The sequence below is a fragment of the Aulonocara stuartgranti genome (genome assembly GCF_965226115.1).
Source record: "Aulonocara stuartgranti genome assembly, chromosome: 7".
NCBI lineage: Eukaryota > Metazoa > Chordata > Actinopteri > Cichliformes > Cichlidae > Aulonocara > Aulonocara stuartgranti.
This window is the reverse complement of record NC_138945.1, coordinates 42,184,891-42,200,337: the sequence shown is the minus strand read 5'-3', so window position 1 is coordinate 42,200,337 and position 15,447 is coordinate 42,184,891. Positions and strand designations below refer to the sequence as shown.

Here is a 15,447-nt window from a genome sequence, read left to right as displayed (position 1 = left end):
ACGAAACGTTTTGCACCGTCAAAAAATAAAATTGGCTACTTGATTTCACCCATCGCTGGTTATTTTAGAACATAACACCCGCGATAAACGAGGGACAGCTGAGAAATATAACATTTGAATCCATTTTCTCCTTTGCTCTGAGGCGCAGGGAAAAATATCTACAAGTCGATGAACATCATTTACAGATATATTGGGTAAATGCCCAAGACATCTATAGAAATGTAAATCGCCGCTTGATTCATTCATTTGCTTAACTTGTTTTGGACCGTAAACCAGGCGCGAATAAGACACCGGAAACAAAGCTCCCCACAGGAGTTTCCGCACCGGAAGTAGCATATGCTAACGTGCACACAGTCAATTACTGGGTGTTTAAATATAGGACTTTACATGACAGGTTTTTTTTTTTAATTTTTAACCAGCAAATACTCAAACACTATGTGTGTATCTGTCCCAAAGTACAGATCCTGATTCATTTTGATTATAAGAAAGGGTGAGAATTTCAGGCTTTTAAAAATCTGCCTCACATTTCAGTGTGCGGAAAGAAAAAAAAAGGGGTCTGAAAGTGGGTCAAAAGACCATTTTTCCAAAAATATATTTTCAAAATTATTTGACATATGAAGCCTAAATTTCATCATTCCATTCTATCATATAGCTTAAAACTTTGGACCATAAACGTTTTAGGTAAATTGAAGATGATGAAGCAAAATATTCTAAACCTCTGTTGATTTTTAGACAAATGATCATGATGTAAAAATAGAGCTGAAGTGACCTGAATAAAATGTCAGTGACAGACAGAGAATGGGGTGACTTGGGTACCAATTGATTTTAACACTGCATGTTGTTTCTACTCAATAACTGGGATTGATCTTTGGCTTTGGGGAGAGTTTGTTCTGGTACCAGAGAAATATTTGATGTTGTTTTCAATTAATGTTCTAAAATATTCTTAAAACATTTGAGAAGCTGGTTTTGAATTGCCGTTGACTTTTGCCTCCACCAGTTAGTTTTGGAATATGCAACACTTTAGCATATTTTATTGGAGTTAGCAGAAATTAATTTATTAGTTGTTACACACACATCTGTATATATTTTGGCAACATTACAGGACAAAAACAATCTTCTCCATAATCAGTTCCATTTGTTTATCAGTCTAGCATCCACAGTTGTAAAGATATTTAAATATTGTGTGATGGTAGATATCAATAACAACTGAAGGTGATTTAATTTTGGTGAAAATTGTGTCAAGGTGATACCAAATGTGAAAAACAGCAAAAACTTTATATTACTTTTAAAGGATTGTCTTCAAATTTTACAATATCCTAGACCTTAGAGAACTTGACTATCTAGCTTGGCTAAGCACACACTTTATTTTTTTAATATGACACACTACATCTGCTAACCTCAGCATGTTGTAGTAAAAACATAAAACATTAAAGTTTTAGTAAGCTGTTAGGATGCTAGGGCTGGGCGATAGGGCCTAAAATCCATATCATGGTATAATTTGAAGTATGTGCGGTAACGATATCGATCGCGATATATTTTTTTCTTCTGTATACCGTATTTTCTATACTTAAAATCCTTTAATTTTCTCAAAACTCGACCGTGCACCTTATAATCCGGTGCGCCTTATGTATGAATTCTGGTTGTGCTTATTGACCTCAAACAGATTTTATGTGGTACACGCTCAAAAATCTGTCAAAAATGTTTTAGTAGGACTTTGGTAAGCTACAAAGCCGCACCACTTGATGGACTGTTGGAGCATTATGGGTACCGTAGTCAGGAGCCTCGCTGAGTAACCTGGGTCCAAAACTCCGTCTGCTTCGGGTCCCAAAGTCAAACGAACACTGCGGCATCACTGAGAGTTAAAAATGGTCTAAATTCTTTCATCTTTAATAAAATGATCAGCACTGCTGCTTTACCAGGTGTAAAAATTAAGTTTAACATCCAGGCATCCATGAAAACAGAATTTATTACATTTAACAGAGTTAGAAGTTAGCAGGAAGTTAGCTCGCTCGCTTCCACCTAAACATGATATACCACGTTCTGACCAGTGTTGGTCAAGTTACTTGAAAAAAGTAATCAGTAACTAATTACTGATTACTTCCCCAAAAAAGTAATCCCGTTACTTTACTGATTACTTGTTTTCAAAAGTAATTAATTACTTAGTTACTTTTTAAAAACACGATTTACAACCTGAATAGGTGATAAAGCGATAGATCTTTCAGCCCAATTCTACTTTTTCTGCATAATCCATCATACAAAATGTAATCAAATAGAAAAGTCTATTTTTTTAACTTGTTTTATCAGTGTTAATCTTTTAACTTTATGCATCAAGTAAAAATTAAATTATATGCAACATTCTCTGACTTGAATAAATTAGTTTAACATTTAAACCTATTTTCTACACATTCCAGCACATAAAATAAAATATTTTTTGTGTTTACACTCACTCTTTCAAATAGATGCAATTAAAACACAGCAGAAAATAAATAAAGTCAAAGACTCAGGTCCTGTTGCTCTATTTTCACCTGTAAAGCAGGACTGTGGTAGGCGGAGGTTTACCCTGGTGCAGGTGTGCCGCGGTCAATGGAAGAATCCGCGAGTTTCTCTGTGAATTTTCCATTACGTCATAGCTAGGGATGGGTACCGGTATCCGGTGCCATGATGGCACCGGTTCTGACATAGACGGTAGTAACCAGACCGAAAAGCAGTGCACATTTCGGTGCTTTATTTCGGTGCTTTTTTTTCCTGAGCTGTGATACACTTCTAGCCAATCATTTTACGTTTCCGAGGATAGTAGGCGGGCCCAGGTATGTACGTTCTTTTAGAGCAGAGCTACAGATTAAAAATGTCCAAGGCGAAGCGGTCAAAAGTCTGGCTGTACTTCACAGCAAAAGATGCAAACTCAGCAGCCTGCAACAAGTGCTTTAAGCTGATACTGTGATACTGTCAAAGGAGGTAACACCTCAAATCCGATGAAATACCTGGCGACGCATAGCGTTTTTTTTTTTAAAGCCGAGAAATGCGCCGTATTTGATAGCTTGCTGCGAGACCTCACACCGAGCGCATCTACTGCGGGTGGGTTGCCTGTTATGCAACATCCCCCAAAAACACGAAGAGGAGAGTCCTGGCCCCTAGCCCTGCCAGTGTAGCAGAAATGATGACGGATGATGCAGCAGGAGCCGTTCTTCTCTGCGTGAGTAGCTTAATGTTGTTCGTGTGTAATTTACGTTGAGTAGGCTAACCACGTTATTACATTAATGCATGTAAGGTGAACTAGCAAACATCATCATAGCTACATGCGGCTGTCTTCTTGTTTGATGGCAGATACTCCCTTCACCCTGGCCAAAAAGGCTAAAAAGACCAAAGAAAAAGTGGAAAACAGTTAAACATGAGAGGTTTAGGACAAAGTTTGTGTTTTTTCCATTGTTTAAGCACTGCTTCCAGCCAAGAGTGATACCATATATGCCCCATAGCTGCAGAAAAGGCTAACATTGTTATCTTTTTACAAAAAACAGCTGAACATGAGAGGTTTTTGGACCAATTTTGTGTTCTCCATTCTTTAAGCACCGGTTTGAGCACCGTTTGAGCACCGGCACCGTTTCAAAAGTACCGATTTGGCACCGGTATCGGATAAAACCTAAACGATACCCATCCCTAGTCATAGCGCACTCGGTGCTTGCTCGGAAGTTTAGGGGTTTTTTCGCTGTAAAAAGAAGTTTTCTTCCCACGCACAACGGACACTAATGTTTTTGTCACTTTTTATGGAATCAAACTCAAAGTAAGGTCAGTACTTCCACGCTTTAAATGCTGCACGCTCATACTCTCTCCCACACTCGATATATGATCCATTGTTGATCTGCACACAGCTGTTGTCACTAATGGCGCACTCGCTTACGTCACTGTCTTGAGACATTCTCGCAAAAAATCACGGTTTTAGTAACGCAATAACGCAGCGTTCCTACGGGAAAGTAACGGTAATCTAATTACCGTTTTTGCAATAGTAATCCCTTACTTTACTCGTTACTTGAAAAAAGTAACGCGTTACTGCCCATCTCTGGTTCTGACTGAGAGATTTCTGAAAAAATTCAAACGTACAACTCTGCTGTCACTTCCAACATGAACGAAGACAGGAAACTAAACAGCAGTGACTTTTTTTAGGGTTGCTGAAGTTGGGCTAGCTGGTATATAATGATGTGCTACATGATCACTAGCGACACAGCTATGTTAGCATAACAAAAACACAGTGAAGCTGTAGGATGAACGCTAACTTTTTTCCACTCGATAAAAGTTAACGTGAGGGTTCCTGATGGTTTGGGACAAATGCAATCGCATGGCAGGATGCTATAAACGGACCAAACTTCAGTCAGGAGAACAACTGAGATAATCCATCCACAAAACGAGGTTAGTCATTAATATACTGCAACAACATGGGAATAGAGCAGAATTCATTCATTAATGAATCAATGGTACGGAAGTGGAGGAAGCGCAGTTTTTGGCTTTCCTCATATTCCAAAACGTGCTTCGTCTCTTCGCTATTACTGTCACCCGGCATAAACTGCAGATGATATTGCTTGCAGCCGTTGCGATGCTTTTGACCAAAACAGGCGCAGCTTGATGACACCATCAACATGCACTATCAGGGTAGAGCGGTATAGTGAAAATCTCTACCATTGGCCAAATTCATATCGTTTCTACCGAATACCGTTTATACCGAATATCGTTTATACCGCCCACCCCATAGGACGCGTCCCTTTTCTGTGAAGTCTAGAGGGCATGACGGCAACAGCGCAAACTATATATAAAGTGGGTTTCCAAACAAAAACCCCATTCTTCACTGAAAGAAAAGAACACGTTAAACTCTAGAGCAGCGGTCCCCAACCACCAGGCCACGGACCGGTCTGTGAGTCGTTTGGTACCGGACCACGAGAGTTGAGGCTCAGGTGGGAAATTGATGGTTTTCAGGGTTTTTATCATTAACTCTGTTTCCCTGGGTCTTTGTAGTTGTGTCTTCTTATTATTATCTTATTTTGAAAGAAATATTTACGCGTTACCATGGTGGCCAGAGAGCAGACAGGAGGATGTTACTCTTAATGTTGGCGCATTTCAGGAGGACGCTGCTAATAAAGTTACATAATTACACAGTTAATTGGCATTTATTATTACATTTATAAAATACCACAGTTTTTGTCTTGGACGTATCATTTTATTTTGTTGTATTTGTTCGCTGCCCCTTAAAGGCCGGTCCGTGAAAATCTTGTGTGACATTACACCGGTCCGTGGCGCAAAAAAGGTTGGGGACCGCTGCTCTAGAGTGAAACAACAAAGGTACAATGCCTAGGCAAAGCAATGGCAGAGCACTCCTAAAAAGCTTCTGCTAATCTTTAAACAGCAAAACAAACTAGGCCCCACAAATTTACTGCCATTATCTTCACCACTAGAACAGCAGGAACATATTTCCCGACACTTGGTAGCCAAAACAAAACAAAACGTATGCTGTAATGATAGAAAGGTGCTATACAAGTACAGTTTTGCTTATCTACTTAGAGAGTATACTCCATTAGATGCTACAAACTCATCGATGCTGGGTACTGGAATTTACACAAGCCTTAGATGAAAACTGAAAATTACTGGAAGCAGCAGCAGTCATGCCAAACTATAATGTGCTGATCACTGTAGTTTGTTCAGTGAGTATGGTTTGATTGAATCGGTTTCCCTGATATAGGAATAGGGAAGGGTTTCAAAGTACCAAAAAAATTAGTTGCTGGTTTTAATTTAAATGTCTTATGAGATCCAAAAGTCCAAGAAAAAATTTATATATATATAAAATATATATAAAACAGGTCCGCGGCTCCGAACCATAGTAAAGGGACCTCTGGCTAATACGTCGGGTTCATGTCGGGCTCATAACCGAAAACTAGCTTTACTTTGTTGTCTGGGTCAACTTTGCTAGTGAGAGACAGAGAGACGTTGAAAGACTGCTCCAGCGGAACTTATTGTTTTCGGAGGAAAACACGAACACGGTGTACAGTCGAGTCTTAACAGCTTACTTACAGCTGGGCTCGTCAGGCACTCTTCTTGGCTGCAGTGGTTATTATTATATTTACATGCTTCCAGCTCCCGTTTCTGGTCGGTGACAACTCGTACTTTTCCTTTTTCTCCCTCCCTCGCTCACAGACACATAACAAGTATGGCAGTCCATTCTCCCTGCAGCACGGACTACACTGCCCATGAGGCTACATTCTTTAGGGCTATGCCTGTAACACTAATGCGTGTTTTGTTTGGGTTTCCACCGGTGTGGAATTATCAAAAATGGAGAGGGCATAGCCTAACATATGAAACAGGAAAAGACCGGCGTGTAATCCATTTATTTCAACAAAGTAACTGTATTCTGAATACCACCTTTTTAAACGGTAACTGTAACAGAATACAGTTACTCATATTTTGTATTTTAAATACGTAACAGCGGTACATGTATTCCGATACTCCCCAACACTGTTTATAGACATGTCAGCATAGAACAATTAATGTTGGTTTAGTCAACATAGCATAGTTTTTTTTTCTGGTCTTTTTTTTGTTATTGTTGTTGATTTTCAGGTCACTTTGGAGTGATTCATTGGTGCGTCCGCTGTTTTATTTATTACTCTTTATGTCTTATCATTTCTCTTTCTGCACTCAGCAGTATGTTTGATCTGCCTTCAGTCCTGCCCTTTAACTACAAAAACACATAAACACACATACACAACCCAACCAGTCAGTCAGTCAATCAGTCAAACCACGACCACACTGAGGTTTGCCACATGGAAACACATGGTCTGTTTTCCCTGACAGTTGGTTTCAGGGAAAACAGACTAAAATTGGAGGGAGAGGGGGAGGGAGAGAGGGAGGGAGGGAGGGAGAGAGAAAGAGAGAGAGGTTTGTGCATTCTTTACCAAAGTTCTCGTGGTTGGCACTGCCCTCTAGTGGTCCAAGCAAAATATTTGTATTTATCAGCTTGTATTTATCTGTTCCCTCTTCTGCTGTTCGTAGCTAATGATATCAGGATTTTCACTTTGATCCCTCAGTGAACAGAGTTCAGACTGGTTAGAGCACTGAGCCTAGCTGAGATCCAGTGGAAAAGGAAATTTGCGAATGATTGGATAGAGTTTTCTGTCTGTCACCGCCAATCCTCAGCCTGCTTTAATCTGTGTTAATCCCAGACTTCATAGTGTCAGTCATCTGCATTGTCTCTGCACTACTAATCTCACCTCTGACCCAGAATCATACTTACAAACACAGACAGGAGCCATTTCAACAACCACAATTCACGTTACTCATCCATTGCTTACTTACCGGTAGTTAATAATTCAGTTCAATTTAATTAAATTTTATATATACAGCGCCACATCGCAACAGCAGTCACCTCAAGGCAGTAACAAATAAATCAATAAACAAATAAAGGCACATCATGATGGGCGCTAGGACAGTTTATGGCCCACCAAAGTCAATTTTAAAGGTATAACTATGGCTTCACATCTAAATTGAATTAATTCTTGATTATGCTCTTCAATTTTATATTGAAGAGCACAATTTCAGTTTTATGAAATTCAGCTTTGTAGTTTTTTGTGTAATTTTCCTAATCAGCAAACAAGCATTGAACACATTTCACCACTGAGTTGTTTCAAAAGAACAAGCTATAAAACATAATGTGATGTGATAACCTGCATTGAGGATCCGGACAATTTTAAAAGCAAAATCATAAAATGTAATATTTTCCTTTTAATTGACTCTTTCTTCTTTTTAATGTAGTCAATCATACATGATAATGTATCCAGTGTTCCCCTGTTCATCAAATTTACATAAAGGCTACTGAAATAATAAAAGTTACTATAATAGAAAATAAAGTCAAGGTAGATCTTAGTTTTGGTTAGAGTTTTGGTTCCTGTATTTGAATTTGTGTCCAAAAGTGCAGGCAAAAATGGAATATACACTGTAGAATGTGACAATCAATAATACCAAGCCAGCCACACTGTAATGAGTACATTTATTTATTTATTTATTTTATCAGGATCTGAAATGACTGAGGAAATGTAAGCTGTAAACCATCTGCAGAACTCGTGGGTTTAAAAGAGTGCATCACAGCATATTTTTAAAAAGAGAGGTTTTTATCTGTGTGTTTCAGTCTGCAGTTCAGAACCGGAGAACATCCAGGTGGCACCACACAACCTTAGCAGCCTGCTGGTGACATGGGAAAGGCCACGGGCAGTGTATGACTCCAGCATCGACAAGTACTCAGTCAACTACAGACTAGCTAGTACAGAGAATGCTGTCTCATCTGAATATCTGACTGACGGAGACCAGGATGTGGTGAGAAAGCAACCAACAGTTCATAATATAAAAAACATTTTCTCTTAAATTTTGTGATATTTGCCATCTGTCCATCCATCCATCCATCCATCCATCCATCTTCTTCCACTGATCAGGGGCCGGGTCATGGGGGGCCAGACAAGGCAGAGAAGCCCAGACCTCCCTCTCCCCTACCACCTCCTCCAGCTTGTCCAAGGGAACACCAAGGCATTCCCAGGCCAACCGAGAGATATAATCTCTCCAGCGTGTCCTGGGTCTGCCCCGGGGCCTCCTCCCAGTGGGGCATACCTGGAACACCTCGCCCAGGATGCGCCCAAGAGGCATTCTTGTCAGATGCCCAAACCATCTCAACTGGCTCCTTTCATTGTGGAGGAGCAGTGGGTCTACTCTTAGTCCTTCCCAGATGGCTGAACTCCTCACCCTATCTCTAAGGGAAAGGCCAGCCAACCTTTGGAGGAAGCCCATTTGTGCTGCTAGTATCCGCACTACCCACAGCTTGTGACTGTAGATGAGGGTAGGGACGTGGATCAACCAGTAAATTGAGAGCTTCGTTTTTACATTCAGCTCTATCTTCACCATAACAGACCAGTACAGCGTCCGCATCACTGCAGCCGCAGCACCAATCCACCTGTTAATCTCTCACTCCCTCATCACTTGTGAACAAGACCCCGAGATTTTAGTTTAATTCACTTGGGGTAGGAAGTTGTCCCTGACCCGAAGTGGGCAATTCACCCTTTTCCGGCTGAGGGCCATGGCCTCAGATTTGGAGGTGCTGATTCTCATTTCCACTGCTTCACACTCTACTGCAAGCTGTTCCAGTGCGAGCTGGAGGCCATCATACATTAAGGCTAACAGAACCGCATCATCTGCAAAAAGCAGAGATGAGATTCTGAGACCACCCAAGTGAAAGCCTCCCTCCACTTGGCTACTTCTAGAAATTCTCTCCATAAAAAAGGGCCTGTTGCAATGGGTCAGACATCCCATACTCCTGAAGCACCTCCCACAGAACACTCTGAAGGACATGGTTGAATGCCTTCTCCAAGTCCACAAAATATATGTAGACTGGTTGGGCAAACTCCCATGCACCCTCAAGTATCGTTGAGAGGGTAAAGAGCTGGTCCAGTGTTCCACGACCAGGACGAAAGCCGCATTGTTCCTCCTGTATCCGAGGTTCAACTAAAGGACGGACTCGCCAGCACCATGGCATAGACTTTCCCAAGGAGGCTGAGGGTGTGATCCCCTATAGTTGGAGCACACCCTTCTTAAGTATCCGTCGCATGACAGTTTGCCAGAATTTCTTCCTTTTCCATGGCCTCTCCAAACTCCTCTCACACTGGGTTTTTGCTTTAGTCACTGCCTGAGTCGCGTTCTGCTTGGCCTGTCAGTACCTATCAGCTGCCTCTGACGTCCCGAAAGCTAACCAAGCCCAATAGGACTCCTCCTTTAGCCTGGTGGCTCCCTTCACTTCTGGTGTCCCAACATTTGGTTCGGCGGTTACTACCACGACAGGCAGCAACCACCTTACAGCTGCAGCTCAGTGCAGCGGCTTCAGCAGTGGAGGTGCTGAACATGGTCCATTCAGACTCGATGTCCCCAATCTCCCTTGGAACGCTGTTGAAGCTCTGCCTGAGGTGTGAGTTGAAGATCTTGCAGACTGGACCTCTGCCAGGCGTTCCCAGCTCACCCTCATTATACATTTTGGTGTGTCAGGTCTGTCCAGCATCCTCCCCCCCACCACCTGATCCAACTCACCACCAGGTGGTGATCAGCTCAGCCCCTCTCTTCACCCAAAATATTTCCACAAGTCTGGTGATACGATTACAAAATCGTTTACAAAAATGTTTGTTACAACTGTGGTTTGCACAGGCGTCCAGTAACAAAACACTGCTCAGGTTCAGATCCGGGAGCCCATTCCTTCCAGTCACGCCCCCTCCAGGTCTCACTGTCATTTCTTACATGAGCGTTGAAGTCTCCCAGTAGGACAACAGTCCCCATGTGGAGCACTCTCAAGCACCCAGGGACTCCAAGAAGGCTGGGTACTTTGAAGTAAACTGCGCATAAGCGGAGACGACAGTCAGGACCTGTCCTCTGACCTGAAGGTGCAGGGTGCAAGCCCTCTTGTCCAGAAACCCCAACGTATAGGCAACAAGCCGAGGGGATACTAGAATACCCACCCCAGTCTGCTGCCTCTCAGCAAGGGCAACTCTAGACTGAGATAGAGTCTAGGCCCTCACCAGGACCCCAAGCCATGCATTGAGGTGAGCCCGACTATATCTAGCAGGTACCTCTCAACCTCATGCACTAACCCAGACACCAGAGAGGTGACATTCCATGTCCCAATCACTAGTTTTGGTAGTCAGGGTTTGGTCCGACAGGGCCTCTGCTCCTGGCCGCCACCCAAAGCACATTGTACCCGACACCTATGGCACCTTCTGTGGGTAGTGGGCCTGCAGGAGGCCATGTCCCTTTTTCGAACTGTGCCTGGCTGTGCCCCATGGATGCCATTGGGCACCCTCCCCGGGCCTGGCTCCAGTGAGGGGCCCTGGAAGGGTGAACTGTTCCCTTGGACTTATTCGATTCAATTCAGTTTTATTTATATAGCGCCAAATCACAACAACAGTCGCCTCAAGGCGCTTTATATTGTACAGTAGATCCTACAATAATACATACAGAGAAAAACCCAACAATCATATGACCCCCTATGAGCAAGCACTTTGGCGACAGTGGGAAGGAAAAACTCCCTTTTAACAGGAAGAAACCTCCGGCAGAACCAGGCTCAGGGAGGGGCGGGCATCTGCTACGACCGGTGACTTATACTCATGGGGGTCTTTTGAATTCCTCATTGTTTGGTCCCTTACCCAGGACCAATTTGCCATGGGAGACACTACCAAGGGGGACAACATAGCCCCTGGAATCCCTGGAACACACAAACCCCCTCCACCACGTTAAGGTAGCAATTCACAGAGGGGTGATATTTTCGCCAATTATATTAACCATTGACCTCTGTAAAGCCTGAATAAGCAGCTGTTGCACAAATGATAATCACCGAACCTCTAAGAACTGTGCACTGCTTACTACTACTAAAAACTGTCTTCTCAAAAAGGTGTTCACTAGGCTGCTCAATGTTTTTGGTGTGGCTTTAATGGTAAATAATTCTTAGCCATATTGTTATTTCATAGTCTAGGGAGTATGTTGAAGTTCACCTGTAGGCCAACCCAAAAGTGTCGCCCTGGATTTTATGTTAGACAATAAACTTTGTGTTGAAATAAAAGTTTTATGACACTTCCACAATATGTGCAAGATACTTGCCAAAAGTAAAATGTCTTTTTTGCCAAATGATGAATGTCTGCAACAACTTCTGTGGTGTTTAATCGGAAGGTAGCAAATTAAATAAGTCTCGGACACAGAAAATTTTCAGCATTAATATCATTAGGTGATGAGGTAAGGATGCTTACTTACACTCATTAGACACTTTGTTAGGTGCACCCGTTGAACTGCTAGATAATGCAAATATCTAGTCAACCAAATCACATTGCAAAAGATGAACATTTTCTCAAAACAGAAAATATCCAGAGAATGGCATGTGTTTGGGTGAAAATGCTGTTAATGCCAGAGGTCAGAGGAGAATGGCTAGAATGCTTTGAGCTGATAGGATGGCAACAGTAATTTAGATATCTACTGGTTATAACCAAGGTATGCTTAAGAGTACAGCACGTTGAACTGTGAAGAAGATGTGTTACAGCAGCAACAGAAGAAGGCAACAATAGTTGCTGCTGTCAGCTAAGAACAGGAACCTGAGGCTATAACTTGTAGGGGATCACCAAAGTAGGACAGCAACAGCCTGGAAGAATGATGTTTGGTCTAATAAATGTAGATTTCTGCTGCAAAATTTGGATGGCAAAAATCCCAATTTGGTAACAACATGAAAGCTCTTGATACCTGCCATGTATAAAGAGCCAACAAATCTGTGGCAGCTGCATGATGCTGTCATGTCAATATGGATCAAAATATCTAAGAAATATGTATAGGAATTTGTCTACAACAGCGGTCCCCAACCCCTGGGCCACGCACCGGTACCGGACCATGAGTCGTTTGGTACCGGGCACGAGCCTAGTTTTAGGATAGCTGTAACATTCACTTGTACACTGTACTTTGACCATGGTTTAACTCCTTGTGAGTGAAATAAAGACATGCAAATGACTGTAGAGAATGGAAGTAGGTAATCTTGGCACTGATGTGATATTCTTTCACCAGGGTGCGATACTTGATGACCTCTTGGCCAACACCAGTTATATGATCCAGGTTGTGGCGGTGTGCTCCAATGGTCTGTACGGACGTTCAAGCAACCCATTGATGGTTGTCATGCCCATTGACAACCCTGGTAAGAGCAAGCGTGCCCATCACCAGGCATAACCACAAAATCTATTAATTGTGAAATAGTAAGGCTAGTGCAAATTGTGACTTTGTGACAAACCTGCCAGAGCGTTCTCACTCCCGAGGCGTAACATGTCGACGTTTTGTCACGTCCCGCGGCGTTCCTGAGGAACGCGAAAGGAGACCTTCGGCGTTCTTATGGTACGCAGCGGGTTATTGCTGGAATCCAGTGCAATGACGCTCCCGCGGTAGTAGACGTTCCAGCCCTGTATTTCAGCCCTAAACCTAACCTTATCCCTAGCCCTGACCATAACCTTATTCCTGACCTTAACCAGGACTTTAATGATGTTAAATAGCGTGTTTCTAAGCGATTTGAAGAAAAAGAGCGAACATGTGTAGGTTCAGTCCAGACGGTTCTCATATTTCCTCTTTTTCCGAGGTCGTCATTTAGGAACGTGGTGGGTAGCCGAAAACGTAATATGGTGACGATTTGTCACCTAGCGTAAAATGTTACGCTTTGGGAGTGAGAACGGGTTGAACCTGCAAGATAGCCAAACCTGTATATTATAAAATTAATTTGTATTGAACCTTTACAAAGTGCAAAATAATTGGTTAACACTTAGTAATGTTATTGGTCACATTACTGTTACTAAGTCATCATTTAACCATATTTTAAATATATTCCAGTCACTTTTACATATTATTAATAATTAATAATTTAAATTTAATCTAATAACGTGTATGCATTTTTTATTTCATTCAACATTTTTATTTACTATGGCATTTTATTGTTTTTTTTTTATTTTCATCATTTTCTTTTGCTATTCTCTCTTTACATTTTTCTGTTGTTTTATGGTCATAAATGGAATAAACTGCATTAGAAGATAAAAGCTTATAAATTACCACACACTAACAAGGTCACTTTTGTAACGGAAACATCTGGTTTTGGTTGAGGCTAGAGAATTTCTTTTTTCCGTCTAAAAGGGTTTTGTTTAACCTTACTTAACACAAAGACCTGAAGCTGAGGAAAAACTGCTTCAGCCCTTCAAACTAACTAAATTGTTACTGAAATATGATCATTAGGGTGCAATTAATTAACTTTTTTGGTTTCTTACACATTTTCTTTGTAAACAATTTATCCCAAATATCTGTCCTCCCCTAAATCCTGAATAAATATTTCTTGTGTTTTTCCTCATCTCCTTTTCACCCTACCCATTTTACCTTCCCTATGGTTGTACACATGTAACTGACTACATTTGATTTAACACACAAAAACATGTTTCATCTTTTCTGTGTTTTTAACTGTTTCTTTAGATTCTTAAAATATACTCTTCCTGTATTTAGAGTTAAACAATATACTTGGTTTAAAGAGTCATTTTTAGTGTTGCAAAGCTGCCATCTTTGTTTTGCTGTCATCCACATTCACATGGCATCTGTTCTGCTTCCCAAACCTTTTGTTTTTGCAGCCTTTTGTTTAGTGAGGACTGGATTGGCAGTTATAGTGACTTTGTATTTCAGCTGAACTTAATAATAAATAAACCGATATGTGTTCTTACAATCAAAAAGATGAAGTATCCTATTATCCTGTATCTTATTGTAATATTCTTCAATATTCATTAGATTTACATAAGTGAATTTTTCCTAACTTGGGTTTTGGATACATGCTAACATTCTGGCAGTCATAGCTGCCTAGAAATAGTTCTGTCACAAAAAAACATAGAAATCGACATCTTAAAAACACCTTATTATGTTAGTATTAGATTACTACTATTAGATTACTACTTATATTTAAGTAGCATTACCTTATTTTCAGGTATAAAGAAGACTCTCTGAAATTAGGAAATGGAGCGATTCTGATGTGACAGCTACTTATATTTAAGTAGCATTACCTTATTTTCAATTATATTGTAGGGTCTCTACCTTGTAAAGTGCCTTGAGGCAACTGTTGCTGTGATTTGGCACTATATGAATAAAACTGAATTGATTATGGCATTTACAAGACTGTGAGGAATAACTAACAAGGCAACGTTTTACTCACCTTTAAAATTAGTCACTTTTAAAATTGAAAAAATATTTCAGACCGAGTAAAGTGTATAGCATAACTTTATTACTGGACTGGTTGCGCAGGTCCTATCATGCTACCACACTGGAATTCACTGAGCTCCTGAGAGCAAACCATACATGATTATAGTAGGAATTTTATGATCACCAAATGAAGTACGTTCAAAATACAATTCCTATACAGAAATTTGCAAAAGTGTTATTTATGATCTATAATGATGATATGTGTTCTAGGAAAAAATACTGATATGTATTTCATTTGTAAATGCCATGGTGCTAATGTTGATAAAGTTAACACACATATCATTTCCCTGAGTCTTCTCCATCAAGCCTGTTTCTTTAAACTTGTAAAACCTCACTTCATGCTTCTCAAACAAGTCTGATCTGGTCCTTGTGGTGTGTCATTTAGCTTCAAACAGGTAAGAGCCACTAGCCCACCATTTACACACCTGCCCCCTTAAATCCCCACTGTGTGCTGTCTCTAAGTTCAGTCAGCTTGTGCAGCATTAGCAGATAACTCTCCTTATGAGTTTGTTTTATTCCTCTTAGGGAACAGGTGGATCCAGTCTGAAAACAAAAGTTTGAGACAATCGGAGTTAAAGAAGTAACTTGAAAGCTTTTTGTTCAGATTCCTTTCTGTAACTTGTCTAGTTTTATAAGAATGAAACA

At 41.0% G+C, this 15,447-nt stretch overlaps 1 protein-coding gene across 6 annotated transcripts in view; it reads left to right on the top strand.

Annotated features, from left to right (window-relative positions):
• ptprz1a (protein tyrosine phosphatase receptor type Z1a) overlaps positions 1 to 15,447 on the top strand; it is a 95,503-nt gene that overhangs the window by 43,484 nt on the left and 36,572 nt on the right. For all 6 annotated transcript variants that reach the window (XR_014277832.1, XM_082540789.1, XM_082540790.1 and 3 more), the window contains exons 9-10: positions 8,159 to 8,343; positions 12,598 to 12,724. Coding sequence is in view for 5 of the 6 variants with exons in the window: in XM_082540789.1 (XP_082396915.1) it covers positions 8,159 to 8,343; positions 12,598 to 12,724 (312 nt within the window). In the remaining variant the exon portion in view is untranslated. The remainder of the gene's footprint in view (positions 1 to 8,158; positions 8,344 to 12,597; positions 12,725 to 15,447) is intronic.